General features: G+C 30.2%; 2 protein-coding genes across 2 annotated transcripts; both read left to right on the top strand.

The window, feature by feature from the left end:
• Positions 1 to 636: 636 nt before the first annotated feature.
• On the top strand, positions 637 to 3,087 carry LOC123302965 (zinc finger protein 544-like). The gene is made up of 2 exons (XM_044886059.1): positions 637 to 1,041; positions 2,614 to 3,087. Exons 1-2 carry the CDS (start codon positions 637 to 639, stop codon positions 3,085 to 3,087), a joined length of 879 nt encoding a protein of 292 aa, XP_044741994.1.
• Positions 3,088 to 5,143: 2,056 nt separating this feature from the next.
• Positions 5,144 to 12,773, top strand: LOC123302964 (zinc finger protein OZF-like). Its single transcript, XM_044886058.1, has 5 exons — positions 5,144 to 5,171; positions 7,402 to 7,629; positions 7,738 to 8,749; positions 12,345 to 12,600; positions 12,651 to 12,773. The coding sequence occupies exons 1-5, from the start codon at positions 5,144 to 5,146 to the stop codon at positions 12,771 to 12,773; spliced, it is 1,647 nt and encodes a 548-aa protein (XP_044741993.1).
• Positions 12,774 to 14,487: the final 1,714 nt, after the last annotated feature.

Here is a 14,487-nt window from a genome sequence, read left to right as displayed (position 1 = left end):
ATTCGTGTCAAAATTTGACGTCTGTAAGTCAATTAGTTTGTGAGATAGAGCGTCTTTTGTGAAGCAACTTTTGTTATTGTGAAAAAAATGGAAAAAAAGGAATTTCGTGTTTTGATAAAATACTGTTTTCTGAAGGGAAAAAATACAGTGGAAGCAAAAACTTGGCTTGATAATGAGTTTCCGGACTCTGTATTTTTTCCCTTCAGAAAACAGTATTTTATCAAAACACGAAATTCCATTTTTTCCATTTTTTTCACAATAACAAAAGTTGCTTCACAAAAGACGCTCTATCTCACAAACTAATTGACTTACAGACGTCAAATTTTGACACGAATCATTTGAAGGTTGGTACTATATAAAAATAATATGCATTTAATACTAGCGACGCCATCTATGTGTCAGACCGGGGACTTATCAGCCAACCTGTTATACATACTTGGTATACGCTGGGCTCATCTATTTAAAATATATGATCTAAGAGCATAATATATTTGTCAGTCTACTTTTATATTTATATTTCGATGTCTGTGAATGACATATTCCTCATTTTATAAGCAAAATAATGAAATCAATATACGTATGGCGTCGTGTTGTAGTATAATCAAAAGTACGAAAAATACATAAAATATAAAGAAAATGGCAAATAATTCATTACATAAACTGAATGCAGAATTCGTGAAATGCGAAAGCTTAGACGAAAGTAATGAAATACAAGAAGTTCATGGAAATAATACATTGGAAAATACACGAATTAAGAATGAAATTCAAGAACAAAATGCAAGTAAATTGGAACATGAGCGAAGTGAAAATGAAATACCAGAAAAGAGTAGTGCTAGCACAAAACAAAAAGTAATTCGTGAATACAAATGTGAAGTTTGTAATAAAATATTTGGTAACTCAAGTAATTTGTGTAAACATAGAGTGGTCCATAGTGGACAAAAACCGTTTGCGTGTGATGTCTGTAAAAAAGGATTTACTACAGCCAGTAATTTGTCTAAACATAGACGGATTCACACTGGAGAAAGACCATTTGTATGCGAGGTTTGTAAAAAAACATTCAATAGACAAGACGTTTTTGTGCAACATAAGCGGAGACATACCGGAGAAAAACCGTATTCATGTGATATTTGTGGAAAAACATATAGTCAACAAAATCATTTAGTCCAACATCAGAGGATACACAGTGGTGAAAAACCATTTTCGTGTGATATTTGTAATAAATTATTTAGAATTCAATCACACTTAACGAGACATAAACTTAGTCATAGTGGAGAAAAACCATTTACATGTGAATTTTGTGAAAAAGGATTTGTTCACCAGGACAGTTTAATAAATCATAAAAGGATTCATACTGGAGAAAAACCGTTTTCGTGTGATATTTGTGATAAAGTATTTACCCATCGAAAAAGTTTAATTTTACATAAGAGAATACACACTGGAGAAAAACCATTTTCATGTGATATTTGTGAGAAACGATTTAGTCAACAAATTCATTTAGCGAGACATAAAAGAATTCACACCGGAGAAAAACCTTATTCATGTGAATTTTGTAATAAAACATTTAGTTTACGAAGCAGTTACGTTAAACACAAAAAAAGTCACAAAGAAACATCATTTTCATCTGATATTTGGAAGAAATCATTTAACACACAAGATAATTCAACTCAACATACCGGAGAAAATCCATTTTCATTTGATCTTTCTGGAAAAACATTTACTGATTTGAGCATATCAAAAAAACCTACTGAAAAACCATTTTCAGGTAATGTTTTCGATAATATCTTTAATAGACAAGTTAGTTTAGTTCAATATCAGCCGATTCAAAACGGGGAAAAACAATTTTCTAGTAATTATTATGAAAATACATTTAGACAAGATAGTATAATACAAAATCAGTCGATTTACACAGGAGGAAATCCATTTTCATGTGATGTTTATGGAAAAACATTCAACAGACAGGATCAACAAATGCAGATTCATAAACCATTTTCATGTGATTTTGAAAATACATTTAATAGACCAGATACTTCAGTTCAAGATAAACAGACTAATACTGAAGAAAATCCGTTTTCTAGAGATGTTTCTGGGAAAAAATGCACGTATAAAAAAATTCAAAGTGGAGAAAAACCATTTTCATGTGATACTTGTAATAAAGAATTCACTTATAAATGCCATTTAACTAAACATAAATTGATTCATACTGGAGAAAAACCATTTTCCTGTGATCTTTGTGATAAAAAATTTATTAATTCAAGCCATTTGAATCGACATAAAAGAAGTCACACTGGAGAAAAACCATTTTCATGTGATGTTTGTAATAAAAAGTTTGCCCATAAAGTTCATTTGAAAACGCATCGATTGATTCATACTGGAGAAAAACCATTTGCATGTGAAATTTGTAAAAAATCATTTCGGAAAAAAGATCATTTAAATAAACATAAAATGAGTCACACTGGATTAAAACCATTTGTATGTGATATTTGTGAAAAACCATTTTCTAGAAAAACCTATTTACTTTCACATAAATTGTTTCATACTGGAGTCAAACCAGTTTCATGTGAAGTTTGTAATAAAAAATTTGTTAGTGGAAAACATTTAAATAAACATTTGAAGAGGGCTCATACTGGGGAAAAACCATTTTCTTGTGATGTTTGTGGAAAATCATCGAGCAACAAAAGTGATTTAGCTAAACACAAACGGATTCATACCAAAGAAAAAAAATTATACGCATGTGATTTTTGTGATGAAACATTCGAGGATCAAAGACGTTTAACAAGCCATAACAAACGAAGAGCCAAAGATCCTCTGGACAAGGATCGAAAAGAACCATTTTCATGTGGTACTTGTGGATTCAGAACATGTGATTGGGACAGTTTAATTAAACATAATCAAACGCACAGTGAACAAAATACTAAAGACTCTTTCGACCCAGATCAAGAAGAATCACTATTTTCATGCATTATTTGTGGAAAAAAATCATCTGATCAAGTTAGTTTTGTTCGACATAATCAGACTCACATCGGAGAAATTATTACCAAACCATTGATTGAAAAAAATCGAATTTGCGTAATTCCAAGTGCGGATTAAGAAATATGGTGTCTCTACGTCAAAGATCTGTGTCTTACAAAGTGACGGCTTTGATCTATTTTAGGTTTTTACCTAGGTTAATTTAAGCCATTTTCGCCAAAAATAATTATCTAAATGTAATGAAATTTGGCATGTAAAATTTAATTTAATCATTATAGTGGCAAAATAAGCGAAATTATTTTCGAAAAAACTATTCGTTCGCCTGTCCCTATAATATTTTGTGTATCAAATACTTAATCAAAGTATTGAAGCATTTACAGAAAATTTTATAAAAATTCCAAACAGCTGCATCTCTGCAAAAAATTATCGAATTTGGAACCGAAATAGCTCGTTTAAAAACCAAAGGTGAATAAATGTAACAGGTGAAAGGGTGATAAATGTAATCCTTAAATTTTAGATGAAGTTTAGGAGAACGAAATTTTTACAATTATTTTACAATAAATTTTTTTAGATCACTCGAAAACTTGTTTATTTCTCTTGAAAATGATCTATAAAAAATTATCGTACAATTTTTTTGGAAGGTAATCGCTTTCCGAGCAAAATTGACACTTCTGAATTTAAAATCCGCAGGAATACGCTGTTTGAAAGTTAGGTAAAATTCTCTCTGCGACAAATCATCGAATTTAGAACTTCGAGAGCTCATTTGAAAACTCACTAAATTTTATATAATGTTTAGAGGCGTACCAAAATTTTAAAAATTACTTTACAATAAATTTGCTAAGACTATTCGAGAGCTTGTTTATTTTTCTTGAAAACGAGCTATAAAAAAAATCGCGTACGACCTTTTTCTGGATATAAAATTCATTATCTTTTGAAGTAATCATCGCACTGAAATTTTTCTCATATCGTCTGAAAACTTATAATTGCCTTCTTTTAAGCCCTTGCATATTGTTTTGCAAAAATTTTTATCACTCTCCTACTTTTCTTCAAAAAACACAATTTTTCAAATTTTAATAAAAACTGATTGCTTTCAAATTTGTTTGGAATGCCAATGTCTTGCTCATTTTCAAAAAAAAATATACTTACTTTCGAATGATTTTAAAAAATTTGTTGAAAAATAATTTTTAAATTCTTGTACGCCATTACATTTATCTTCATTCTCTATGATGAGATTTTAGTTAATCCCTTTTTGATAAAATGGCAGCCAGATGAAAAAACTCTTAAAATAGGGACAAATTCGGTTTCTTCATATGTTTTAAATACGAAAAGTGTGAGAAATATACGAGTTTTTATAAAACAATATGCTAGAGCTTAAAAGAAGGAAGTTTAAGTTTTCGAATAAGATTTTAAAAATTTCAGTGCGTTGGTCATTTCAAAAGATACAAGATTTTAAATACAGAAGTGTCAATTTCTTGAAAGTTCGTTGAAAAATAATTATCAAAGTTTTTTTACGATTCCTAACTTCATATGAAATTTAGGAATAACATTTTTGAGCCATAGATTCCGAAACTAGAAAGTATTCAGTTTTTAAACGAGCTTTTGCGGTTCCCAATTCGATGATTTTTCACCGAGATACAGCTTTAAAAAAATTTTTCCTTCCGTATTTTGGTTCAGTATATTTAGATTGTACATGTCAAATTTCAGTATATTTGGATTAAATTTACCTAAGTAATTATAACATTAATTATCAAAATAAAATTAAAATCCACTAAATAATTTGTTGTGAAATGTTTACAAAAAGTTTGGTGGTCTTGAGAAATTCATTTCTTCAAATTTGTGATAATTTTTGTATTTTAATTTTTGTAAATCGATACTGTAATTGTTGGTAATGTTTTGCATATTTATTTTTGTGAAAAACGTTTTTAATGTGTTATATGAATAAATTTAGCTACTAGCAATGAATGCGTTGCAATCGATGTATCTATTTTTAGCGAAATGTAAGTCTGTTGTATTTTTTATATAGAATTTCTTAATATATAATCTTATTTCGAATATCGTGATTCGTGGTATTTATTTCAATAACTATGTCTCAGCTCGAAGTCATTCATGCTTATACAACAAAACTTCATCCTTATACCTCTTCATGGTTAAATAGGAACCTACAATTATGATTATCATGGGATCTGAATACTTAAATAATGATAGTAATTGAATAGAGGCAGCATCCGCTGAATAAAAGAGCGAAGTTTTGGGTAATCATGCCTCCGCCAAGTATATTGACGGATCTTCAGTATAAATTAAATTGTTTCAATTTTCTACATTTTTTTCCGTGAGTATTCTTGTTTCAATGTACTCCTCAGACGATCAATATATTGTTCAATCAAAGAGAAGTATCTGGATGATCGGTATTTTTTGAGTTAAAAAGACACAAATTTTATCACTAATATAAGAACCATTTAAAATGTCTCCATATATATATATATATATATATATATATATATATATATATATATATATATATATATATATATATACAGTAGAACCTCGATAACTTAAACCTCGGTAACATAAAAACCTCTGTTACGTCAAAAAATACTATGTTCCCTTCCCATCAGAGCCCAAAACCTCTATAACTTAAATAAATAATCTCTGTATAGGCCCTCAGTAACTACATAGAAACATGTACATACCTCTATATTAACCTTTACCTAACATAGACCCTTGATAACTTAAGACCTCTATAACTTAAAATATTTTGTCTTTCCCTTGGACTTTAACTTATCGTGGTTCTACTCTATATATATATATATATATATATATATATATATATATATATATATATATATATATATATATATTCACAGAGAAAAGATTAGTAAAAAAGTTTCCCCTCCCCACTGGGTGGAAAGTCCCATCGAATATGATACATATATAATGTTCCAAGTCCTTTCCGCCTTCGTCGAGTAGAAAAATAGTATACACATCATGGGAGCAATGTAAAGAATGTCTCAGAGATCATGTTTGTTGCCCGAGATGAAGCCGATCGGTCTGCTGTTATGAAAATGAAATCTGACATTTTCTTTACTTTTACTCTCTAGACCTATTAAAATATATAAATTTTTATGTATTTAAAATGTTATATTTGTGCCGCAACATCTTTTTGGCGCGAACTGTTAAAAAATGGTGCTGCTTAACTTAATCACGGATCAAAGCACTGAGAGTATCATGTATCTTACCTATAGAAGTAATAACATAGAACCGTAATGTATCCACCCAAATGGTTGATCGTTATAGAGAGAGTTACCTGAAAAAAGTACGAATGTATCTTCTATCTTCGTCTCTAGATTAGTATATACAAACATGTAAAGGACTTTTCATTTACAAAATGATTCTCTTTTGTTTCGGACTGTTTTCAATCAAGTAACAACATATCTTATATTTTCTATCCTTCTCAAAAAGCGCTGCTTGAAAAAGATAAAATATATTTAACTTTCATAGGCTGAATGGTTTTTTGACAACTGCCCAAAATAATAGCAAATCGATGAAAAGGTCTATTTTCAATGATGTGTCAATTTATTTTGGCTTTGTGATATTTTAGGTTAAGTATATTAATATTTTGAAAATTTTCTTGTTTCGAAGAACGAAAACATTCAAAAAACGTTATTCCAATTAATTGCTACAGATTTCAATGAAAATCATATGCAGTAAATTGAATTTGACAGGTTTTTGTATGTACGCGTTTATACAATAATTCAAAATATTCGCGCGTTGCTAGGCTGCGAGACACAGAGTCAAAAAGGACCCTTTTTCGGCATCTTTTTTAACGGTCAATAATTCACTTATTGCGTTTCCTATGATATTACGCTTCTATCTTATATAACCTGTAAAATCTTATCTCTAAAACGCCATTACTGTCAGTGGTCTCGATTTAAAAGCGGTGATGATATGACGTTTTATAAGTCATTAATTCTCCTAAGGTACTGTGGCAATGTACTGGCAGATATATCGGAACGAATTTCTCACCAGTATTACTGAACAGTTTTCGCAATACATATCGGCACATACTCTCTTGACTATTTGACCATGTCTAAACATGGCGAACGATCTTACCCATGTATGTAGAGCTCAAATACCGAACAATCCATATATATGTGTGTATATGGAAGAATAATATTCACAGGCAATAAAAATGTCAAAATTGAATCATTTTTACCAGCACTTATATTGTTTATAAATAATTGTTTATAATAATTAATTAAATTGGAAATAAAATGGCAAATAATTCATTTAATGATGTAAATAAGCATTTATTTGTCAACAAAGAAAATATAAAAGTTGAAAAACAAGTAAATACAGAATTAGTGGATGTTAAAGAAGAAATATTAGATGAAAATGTTAAAATAGAAGATGGAAAAATTAAAAATGAAATTCAAGAAGACAGTGTTACAATCGAACAAGGACGAGTTAAAAATGAAATATTAGAAGAATTAGATGTTAGTGTGAATCCTGAAATAATTTTTGTGAAGCAAGAAAATTTGTCTACAATTAATTGTGAAAACGAATTAAATACAGAATTTATTATAAAAGACGAAATATTCGATGTAAGTGTTTTAGAATCACAACAAGTTATAGCAGAAGGAAAACCATTTTCATGTGATATTTGTGAGAAAAAATTTAAGACTCAAAGGTATTTATCTGATCATAAACGCACTCACTCTGGAGAAAAACCATTTTCTTGTGAAATTTGTAAAAAAACATTTTCTCAAAAAGTCAGTTTAATTTGTCATATACGAACGCACACTGGAGAGAAACCATTTACATGTGATATTTGTAAGAAAACATTTACTATGCGAAGCACTTTAATTAAACATAAACGAATTCATTCTGAAGAAAAAGCATTTTCATGTGAAATTTGTGATAAAACATTTGCTCAGTCAAGCTCTTTAATTGTACATAAACGAATCCATTCTGGAGAAAAACGATTTTCATGTGAAATTTGCGAAAAATCATTTCGGCATAAAAGCAATTTAATTGTACATACACGAATGCACAGTAAAGAAAAACCATTTTCTTGTGAAATTTGTAATAAAACATTTAATCAGCAAAGTAGCTTAACTTTACATAAACGGAATCATAGTGGAGAAAAACCATTTTCCTGTGATATTTGTAAAAAATCATTTAAAATCAAGTTTAATTTAGATTGTCATAAACGAGCGCACAGTGAAGAACGACCATTTCCATGTGATACTTGTGGGAAAAGATTTGGTAATAAAAGGACTTTAGGCTATCATAAACAAATTCACTCTGGAGAAAAACCATATTCATGTGATATTTGTGAAAGGAGATTTAGTATTCGAAGGTATTTAGTTGATCATAAACGAACGCATTCTGGAGAAAAACCGTTTTCCTGTAATATTTGTAATAAAACCTTTACTCAACAAAGCACTTTAAATTTGCATAAAAGAAGTCACTCTGATGAAAAACCATTTTCTTGTGATATTTGTGAGAAAAAATTTAAAACTCAAAGGTATTTATCTGATCATCAACGCTCTCACTCTGGAGAAAAACCATTTTCTTGTGAAATTTGTAACAAAACATTTAAAATACAAGTCAGTTTAATTAGTCATAAACGAATGCACGGTGGAGAAAAACCATTTTCATGTGATATTTGTAAAAAAACATTTGGTTATCAAAGTAGTTTAGTTGATCATAAACAAATTCACGGCAGGGAAAAATCATTTTCATGTAATACTTGTGATAAAACATTTATTCAACAACACGCGTTAAATTTACATAAACGATCTCATACTGGAGAAAAAATATTTTCTTGTGATTTTTGCGATAAAAAATTCATTCAGCAAAGCACCTTAATTACACACAAACGATCTCACACTGGAGAAAAACCATTTTCTTGTGATATTTGTGAAAAATCATTTAAAATCAAGTATTATTTAGATTGTCATAAACGAACGCACAGTAAAGAGAGGCCATTTTCCTGTGATATTTGCGGAAAATCATTTAAACAAAAAAGTTGTGTATACGTACATAAACGATTACACAACGATGGTGAAAATGAATCCACATTGAAGAAAAAAAGCATTTCCATGTGATTTTTATAAGAAATCATTTTTATGTTCATAAACGAAAACACGATGGAATAAAATCATTTTCAAATGATCAAAAACTTTAAAGGGTTGTTCCCTGGTGTAAATAGTGAAATATTTGTATACTAAATAAGGCTGTCTTAATTAAATTGGGCGCCGAGATACGAAATTGAGCCAGCGTGCGTCCTAGCTAATAAAAGAAAACTAAAAATTAATTTTTAAAATCCATTTTTTTAAATAGTTTCTCTAACATAAAGTTAGATTTATATTTAAAAATTGAATTCTTCTTTCCTTTTTTTATTAAAATGGTAATAATTCGAAGATTATTCTTCGAAAACCGGAGAGTTGCCTGCCCCAACAAGTGCCAGTGAAGTAATTAAAACTGTACGTCGTTCGATATCTGTTTTTTTATAATTTTCTTCAATTTTGCAGGCCGTAACGTGTGAAGTGCTTTACATATTTAATTATTTTTCGCCATGGTTTTTAATTTCGTTTAGTTTAAATAAGTAATATTATAATGTTTATATTTACAGTTATTTATTCAAATAAATTTTTTTATTTTAGTACACGAGATCTTTATTTTTTTTTTTTTAAATCATTTTTAATGCAATTCTACAACGCAACCCCTCCCCCCCCACCTAAAAAAACTCAAATGGGAATTAAGGTAACAGTTCTCCTTTCCTTACTACATGTGTTTCCGGCTAATGAAAGAAATGAAATTTAACAAAAATATGTCGAAGTTCATTTTTTGGACAATCGAGAATGCTTTTTGACAAACTTAATAAATTACGGGGCTGGATTTGCATAAAGCGCCGCCCTTAGGCAATGGCAAAAAATGCCGGCCTAATTTTCTTCAGTTAGTTCTGATACAATAAAATACATATACAATCTGAATTGAAAATTCCAGGCAAATCTTTTTTATCGATGCTATATGCTCTTGAATTCGTCATTACTTCAGAAAGAGTATGAAACAGGATTTAAAAATTATACGTTTCGTTGAGAATATGTTTGAAATTCTAAAATATAAAATTCTTTCAATATTTTTCGTTTGCTTTTTACATCATGTAAGTAAAGAAAGATAGTCACTCTTACATACGAAGTAATCAAGAGTTCTTCTCACTTCCTCAGTAGAAATATTAATAAACAAACACATAAGTAGGTACATTCATACAACAAATACATGCATACATACAATTTGTACACTTGATACCATGGAGGTTAGAGAGAAGGAGAACAATCGCTGTAGGAAATAGTGTCCCAGAAATACAGACAAAATAAGTGAGGCGCTGCGATCGCTATGTCGTCTCAATAAAAGCGGGGTTCATCTACTTTTACTCATAAACAGCTAACTTCGCATATACTACTTACCGACGAATTTTCAGGGACAGGCGCCCAAATGTTTTAGCGCGTAGCGATCGTTCTCCTTCTCTCTAACCTCCATGCTTGATACAATGCAATACATGTATAATGTTCTAACCTAGTTTGCGCCCTCGCGGGTAAACAGAAATGTTTACGTAAAAATCTGTCAAAGAAAAGTTGTTTATTTTTTTATATGGAACATTTCTTATTGATTTAACTATATTATGTATTTAACTTTTGTTCCCTCTCTAACGATTTACAAGATGAGTCCTACGTACCCAAGACCCAATTAACCTAGATGTTACACATTTACGAACTTAAACTCGCCTTTTATGTCATGAGTCCGCTATAAAAATTTGAGCTTGGTATGTTTTTTTGTTTTTCAGTTAACGTGATGGCAGACGGGCGTAGAATCGGAAATAGACTAATTAAGTGATTTTATGAACACCTTTACCAAATTTTGGTAGGTAGCATCAATATTTTCAAGCGCTACGAACATGGGGCTCAAGTTGGTATACCTTGATATATTTCATATATAAATGATAGAAAAAATTAACAGCTTTTGTTTGAAACATTTTTTTATAAAGATCTTTGTTTATCCGCGAGGGCGCAAAAACTATACAAGATAGAAGGTTTAAAATTTGTAGGTAGCTTCAAATAACTACTCTTTTGATTCTTATTTCATACCAAACCTTTCAAATGAAGGGGGGGTGGAAAATTTATCGAAATTTCGAAAAGCTACTGGCCGGCCGGTCTGCGTTTTATAAACTTATCTAATTTATAAAATAATACATTATTTGGCATTCGAAACTGTCTTTATAGGATATTTCAACAAGTAACTCAGTCAAGCTTTTCTAGAAGCGGATACTTACGGAAGCCCGAATGTCAATTTATGAGAAAGTGGCGCTACACTAGCTTATTTTTTAAATGTGAACTACCCACAAGGGAGCGTTCAATTATTACGTAACGTTTTTTTGGCAATTTTTTTGCCCCCCCCCCTGCCCCATCGTAACAATTTGGGACTGACCCCCCTCTGTCCATAACTTGTTACATAACCTTATTAACGTGTTTAATGTAAAAAAATAAATAGCCGCGCTGTCGTCGGTAAGTAGTATCTGCGAAGTTAGCTGTTTATGAGTACAAGTAGATGAAGTTAGTACCATTCAAGTAGTATAGATAAATTTATAAAGTAGAATAGATAATTTATAATTTATTCATTAGTAAATAATAATAATTAATAATAATTTCATTATTACTTTTTTTCCCTTTGCATGGAATTATATACACGTATATTAAACGTTGATAGATCATTTGAAATTAGCGCACAACAGTCCGCTTTTAATAGACCTTTTCATCATGTCACATGCGCAAGTGCAGAGTTTATTTTTTCGTACTGACAGCAATAAGTAGGACTAAGATAGAAGATATTTGTTATGCATTTTATCACATTAGTTATAAATCATTTAGTACGAAACAAAAGTGAATCGTGATTTCAAAATGAAAAGCCCTATGAGACAACTTAGCGATCCCAGCGCCTCACTTATTTTGTCCATATTTCGGGGACAATATTTTCTATAGCGATCGTTCTCCTTCTTTATAACCTCCATGGTCTATAAATAATTTAATAAAATATAGGAGGTCTGTGATTAACCGGATAAATTAATAAAATAGCAACATTTCTTAACTATAACCAAAATTTAAACTTAAAAAATAATAAAAACGTGCTTATTCGAAGAAATAGCCTAGAAAATAGAGGAAGAGTAATAAATCTTTGGCTCCTTATTCCGTTGTGGCTTCCGCATCCGCTCTCGTTTGTATAAATGGCGAAATAACACAAAACAAATTAAACAAAAACAATTTGATTGAAATTAATAAAAAATTCCATAAGTTTAATGAATATAAAACTGTCCAAAGAATGATTGAAATGAAGCCACTCGACAGCTGTAACAGCTCACGCAGTGTCAACTCACAGTTGCACAATTTAACTTCACGGGAGTGCTACGAAATTCGAACAAGTCGAAGATTTATTTGCCCACAAGGTACTCGTTTAAAAAGAAGTTCTACTTTTGAAAATCGAGCAGGAACAGAATTAACATGGAACAGTTTTACGCTAGGTTTTGTACCAAGTATTCCACGGTCCAGACCACGACAATGTTCACCAAAACAGACAGTAAATATAGCGAAATTACGGCAATCAGATGACTGTAAAAATCACTGAAGGGACGTGTATTTACAGAACTTATTAATAATGGTGCTGAAATATCACTTCTTTCGATAACATCTACTCCTGAAAATCCGTTGGAAAATCAGTGTTTGGAAACGGATGATGATGATTTAATATAAATAATTATCGGTCTTCGAAATTTTACCCAAGAATTTGTAGGTAAGATCTTTTATAATAAAGTCATTTTGTTCACTAAATTTGATTGTTCGGAAATTACCCCTTCATTTACGCACTTAAGTCACACCAATGTTGATTTTAGAGGATAGTTTATTTATTTTAACAGTTCGTCATGTGGCACCGTCTATATTTTGTTAACAGGGTAATTTGATTGTTTTTTTTTTCCATATTTTTATTTTGAGATATGAACTATGGAAAATTTGTTTGATTTTTGGGGTCATTTTTTTATTTAATGAATTTTTTTTTAAACGGAAATGAATTTTTTTTTAATTTTTGGGAATTTTTTTTAAATATTGTAATCTTGGAAAATTTAACGATGAAATGAATAGTTTCCGAAATATCAGCTGAAATCTGATCATAGCTTTATCCCCTGAAACATTTGCTTATATAACGAATTTTATCAAAATCTGAAATGAAAATTTTTGCGAACTAATTAATGCATGTTTACAAAGTAAGCGCAGGTTTAAATCAAGGATTAAATGAACAAAGCTCAGCAGTTAACATTTTTCAGTAAAAAACAAACAATTCCAATTGGATTTGTCAGTTTGGACAGAAAGTGTCATAATACAAGTTCACTTCAAGTTCGTAAAACCAATCGTGCTAAAAAATCATGAAAATAGAAAAAATTTATTGGGTATTATATTTTGAACTAAACGTTTTTTGTCCTTCAGCTAATTTTTGCCAAGCCTTGCCGCTTTTTTGGTACAATTCTTAAAAAAAATCGTTATTTTGATGAAAATTTGATATTAAAAAATTAACTATTTTGAATAAAATTGTTATTTTTTATTAAAAATTAAAAATGAAATTAATTTAATATAAATTTTATACAACTTTGATTTAATTAAGATATTTTGAATAGAATTGTTAACTAATTTGATATAATTTAATATAAATTCTGTACAACTTTTTTTAAATTATGATATTTTGAATAAAATTGTTATTTTTTATAAAAAATTAAAAATGATACTAATGTGATATAATTTAATTACCGGTTGCCAAGATCTTCTACATTTTGTCTTTTGGGCTTATAGATTTATTAACATCGAAGAGCCCGAGATATACCTAATGTCAAGATAACCTAAAATTATAATAAAAATAGGATATCGATTTACTAATTCCTTGAAGAGTAATTCACCCCGCTGGCTCAAAATAGCAATATTCCGTAAATATTCAACAAAATGGGCCAAAAAAGTTTTCTCGATTGTTTTTGAAGTCACTGATAATAGTTCTGGAGTCAGATATACTCCCCCTCTTCTGCAGCAATTCGCCCCCGCTTGTCAAAAACAGCAACTGTAAATATTCGACAAAAATATGAATTATGTCAGAGGGAGGGGGTGCATATCAAAATTCTCACTTCGAAATCGTATTCAGCGTCCCCAAAAACTCACGACCATACTGTTTTGGCCAATTTTATTGAATATTTACAGAATATTGCTGTTTTGGACCAGCAGAGGGTAAAATATTCCAGGAGGAAGGAGGAGTATATCGAAATTCTGACGTCGGAATCGCAGTCGATGACCTCAAAAACCCTTGAATATACATTTTGGGTCCATTTGTCGAATATTTACATGTTTCGACTAACTGGACCAGCAGGGAGTGATTTACTCCTAGAGGCGATAATATATTGGAATTTTGGCCTCGGAATCGTGATCAGAG

Source organism: Chrysoperla carnea, chromosome X (genome assembly GCF_905475395.1).
Source record: "Chrysoperla carnea chromosome X, inChrCarn1.1, whole genome shotgun sequence".
NCBI classification, from domain to species: Eukaryota; Metazoa; Arthropoda; class Insecta; order Neuroptera; family Chrysopidae; genus Chrysoperla; species Chrysoperla carnea.
The sequence above is the reverse complement of the archived record's forward strand: the minus strand, read 5'-3'. Positions and strand labels throughout refer to the sequence as shown.

Bases quoted from the DNA above. Each gene is read 5' to 3' on its own strand.
- LOC123302965 (XM_044886059.1), top strand. From the start codon at position 637: ATGGCAAATAATTCATTACATAAACTGAATGCAGAATTCGTGAAATGC. The intron at 1,042-2,613 runs GTTTGTAAAAAA...AAACATTTGAAG, and splicing joins AAAGACCATTTGTATGCGAG to AGGGCTCATACTGGGGAAAA.
- LOC123302964 (XM_044886058.1), top strand. From the start codon at position 5,144: ATGGGATCTGAATACTTAAATAATGATA. The intron at 7,630-7,737 runs GTGAGAAAAAAT...TTTCTCAAAAAG, and splicing joins ACCATTTTCATGTGATATTT to TCAGTTTAATTTGTCATATA. The intron at 12,601-12,650 runs GTAAATATAGCG...AAATCACTGAAG, and splicing joins AATGTTCACCAAAACAGACA to GGACGTGTATTTACAGAACT.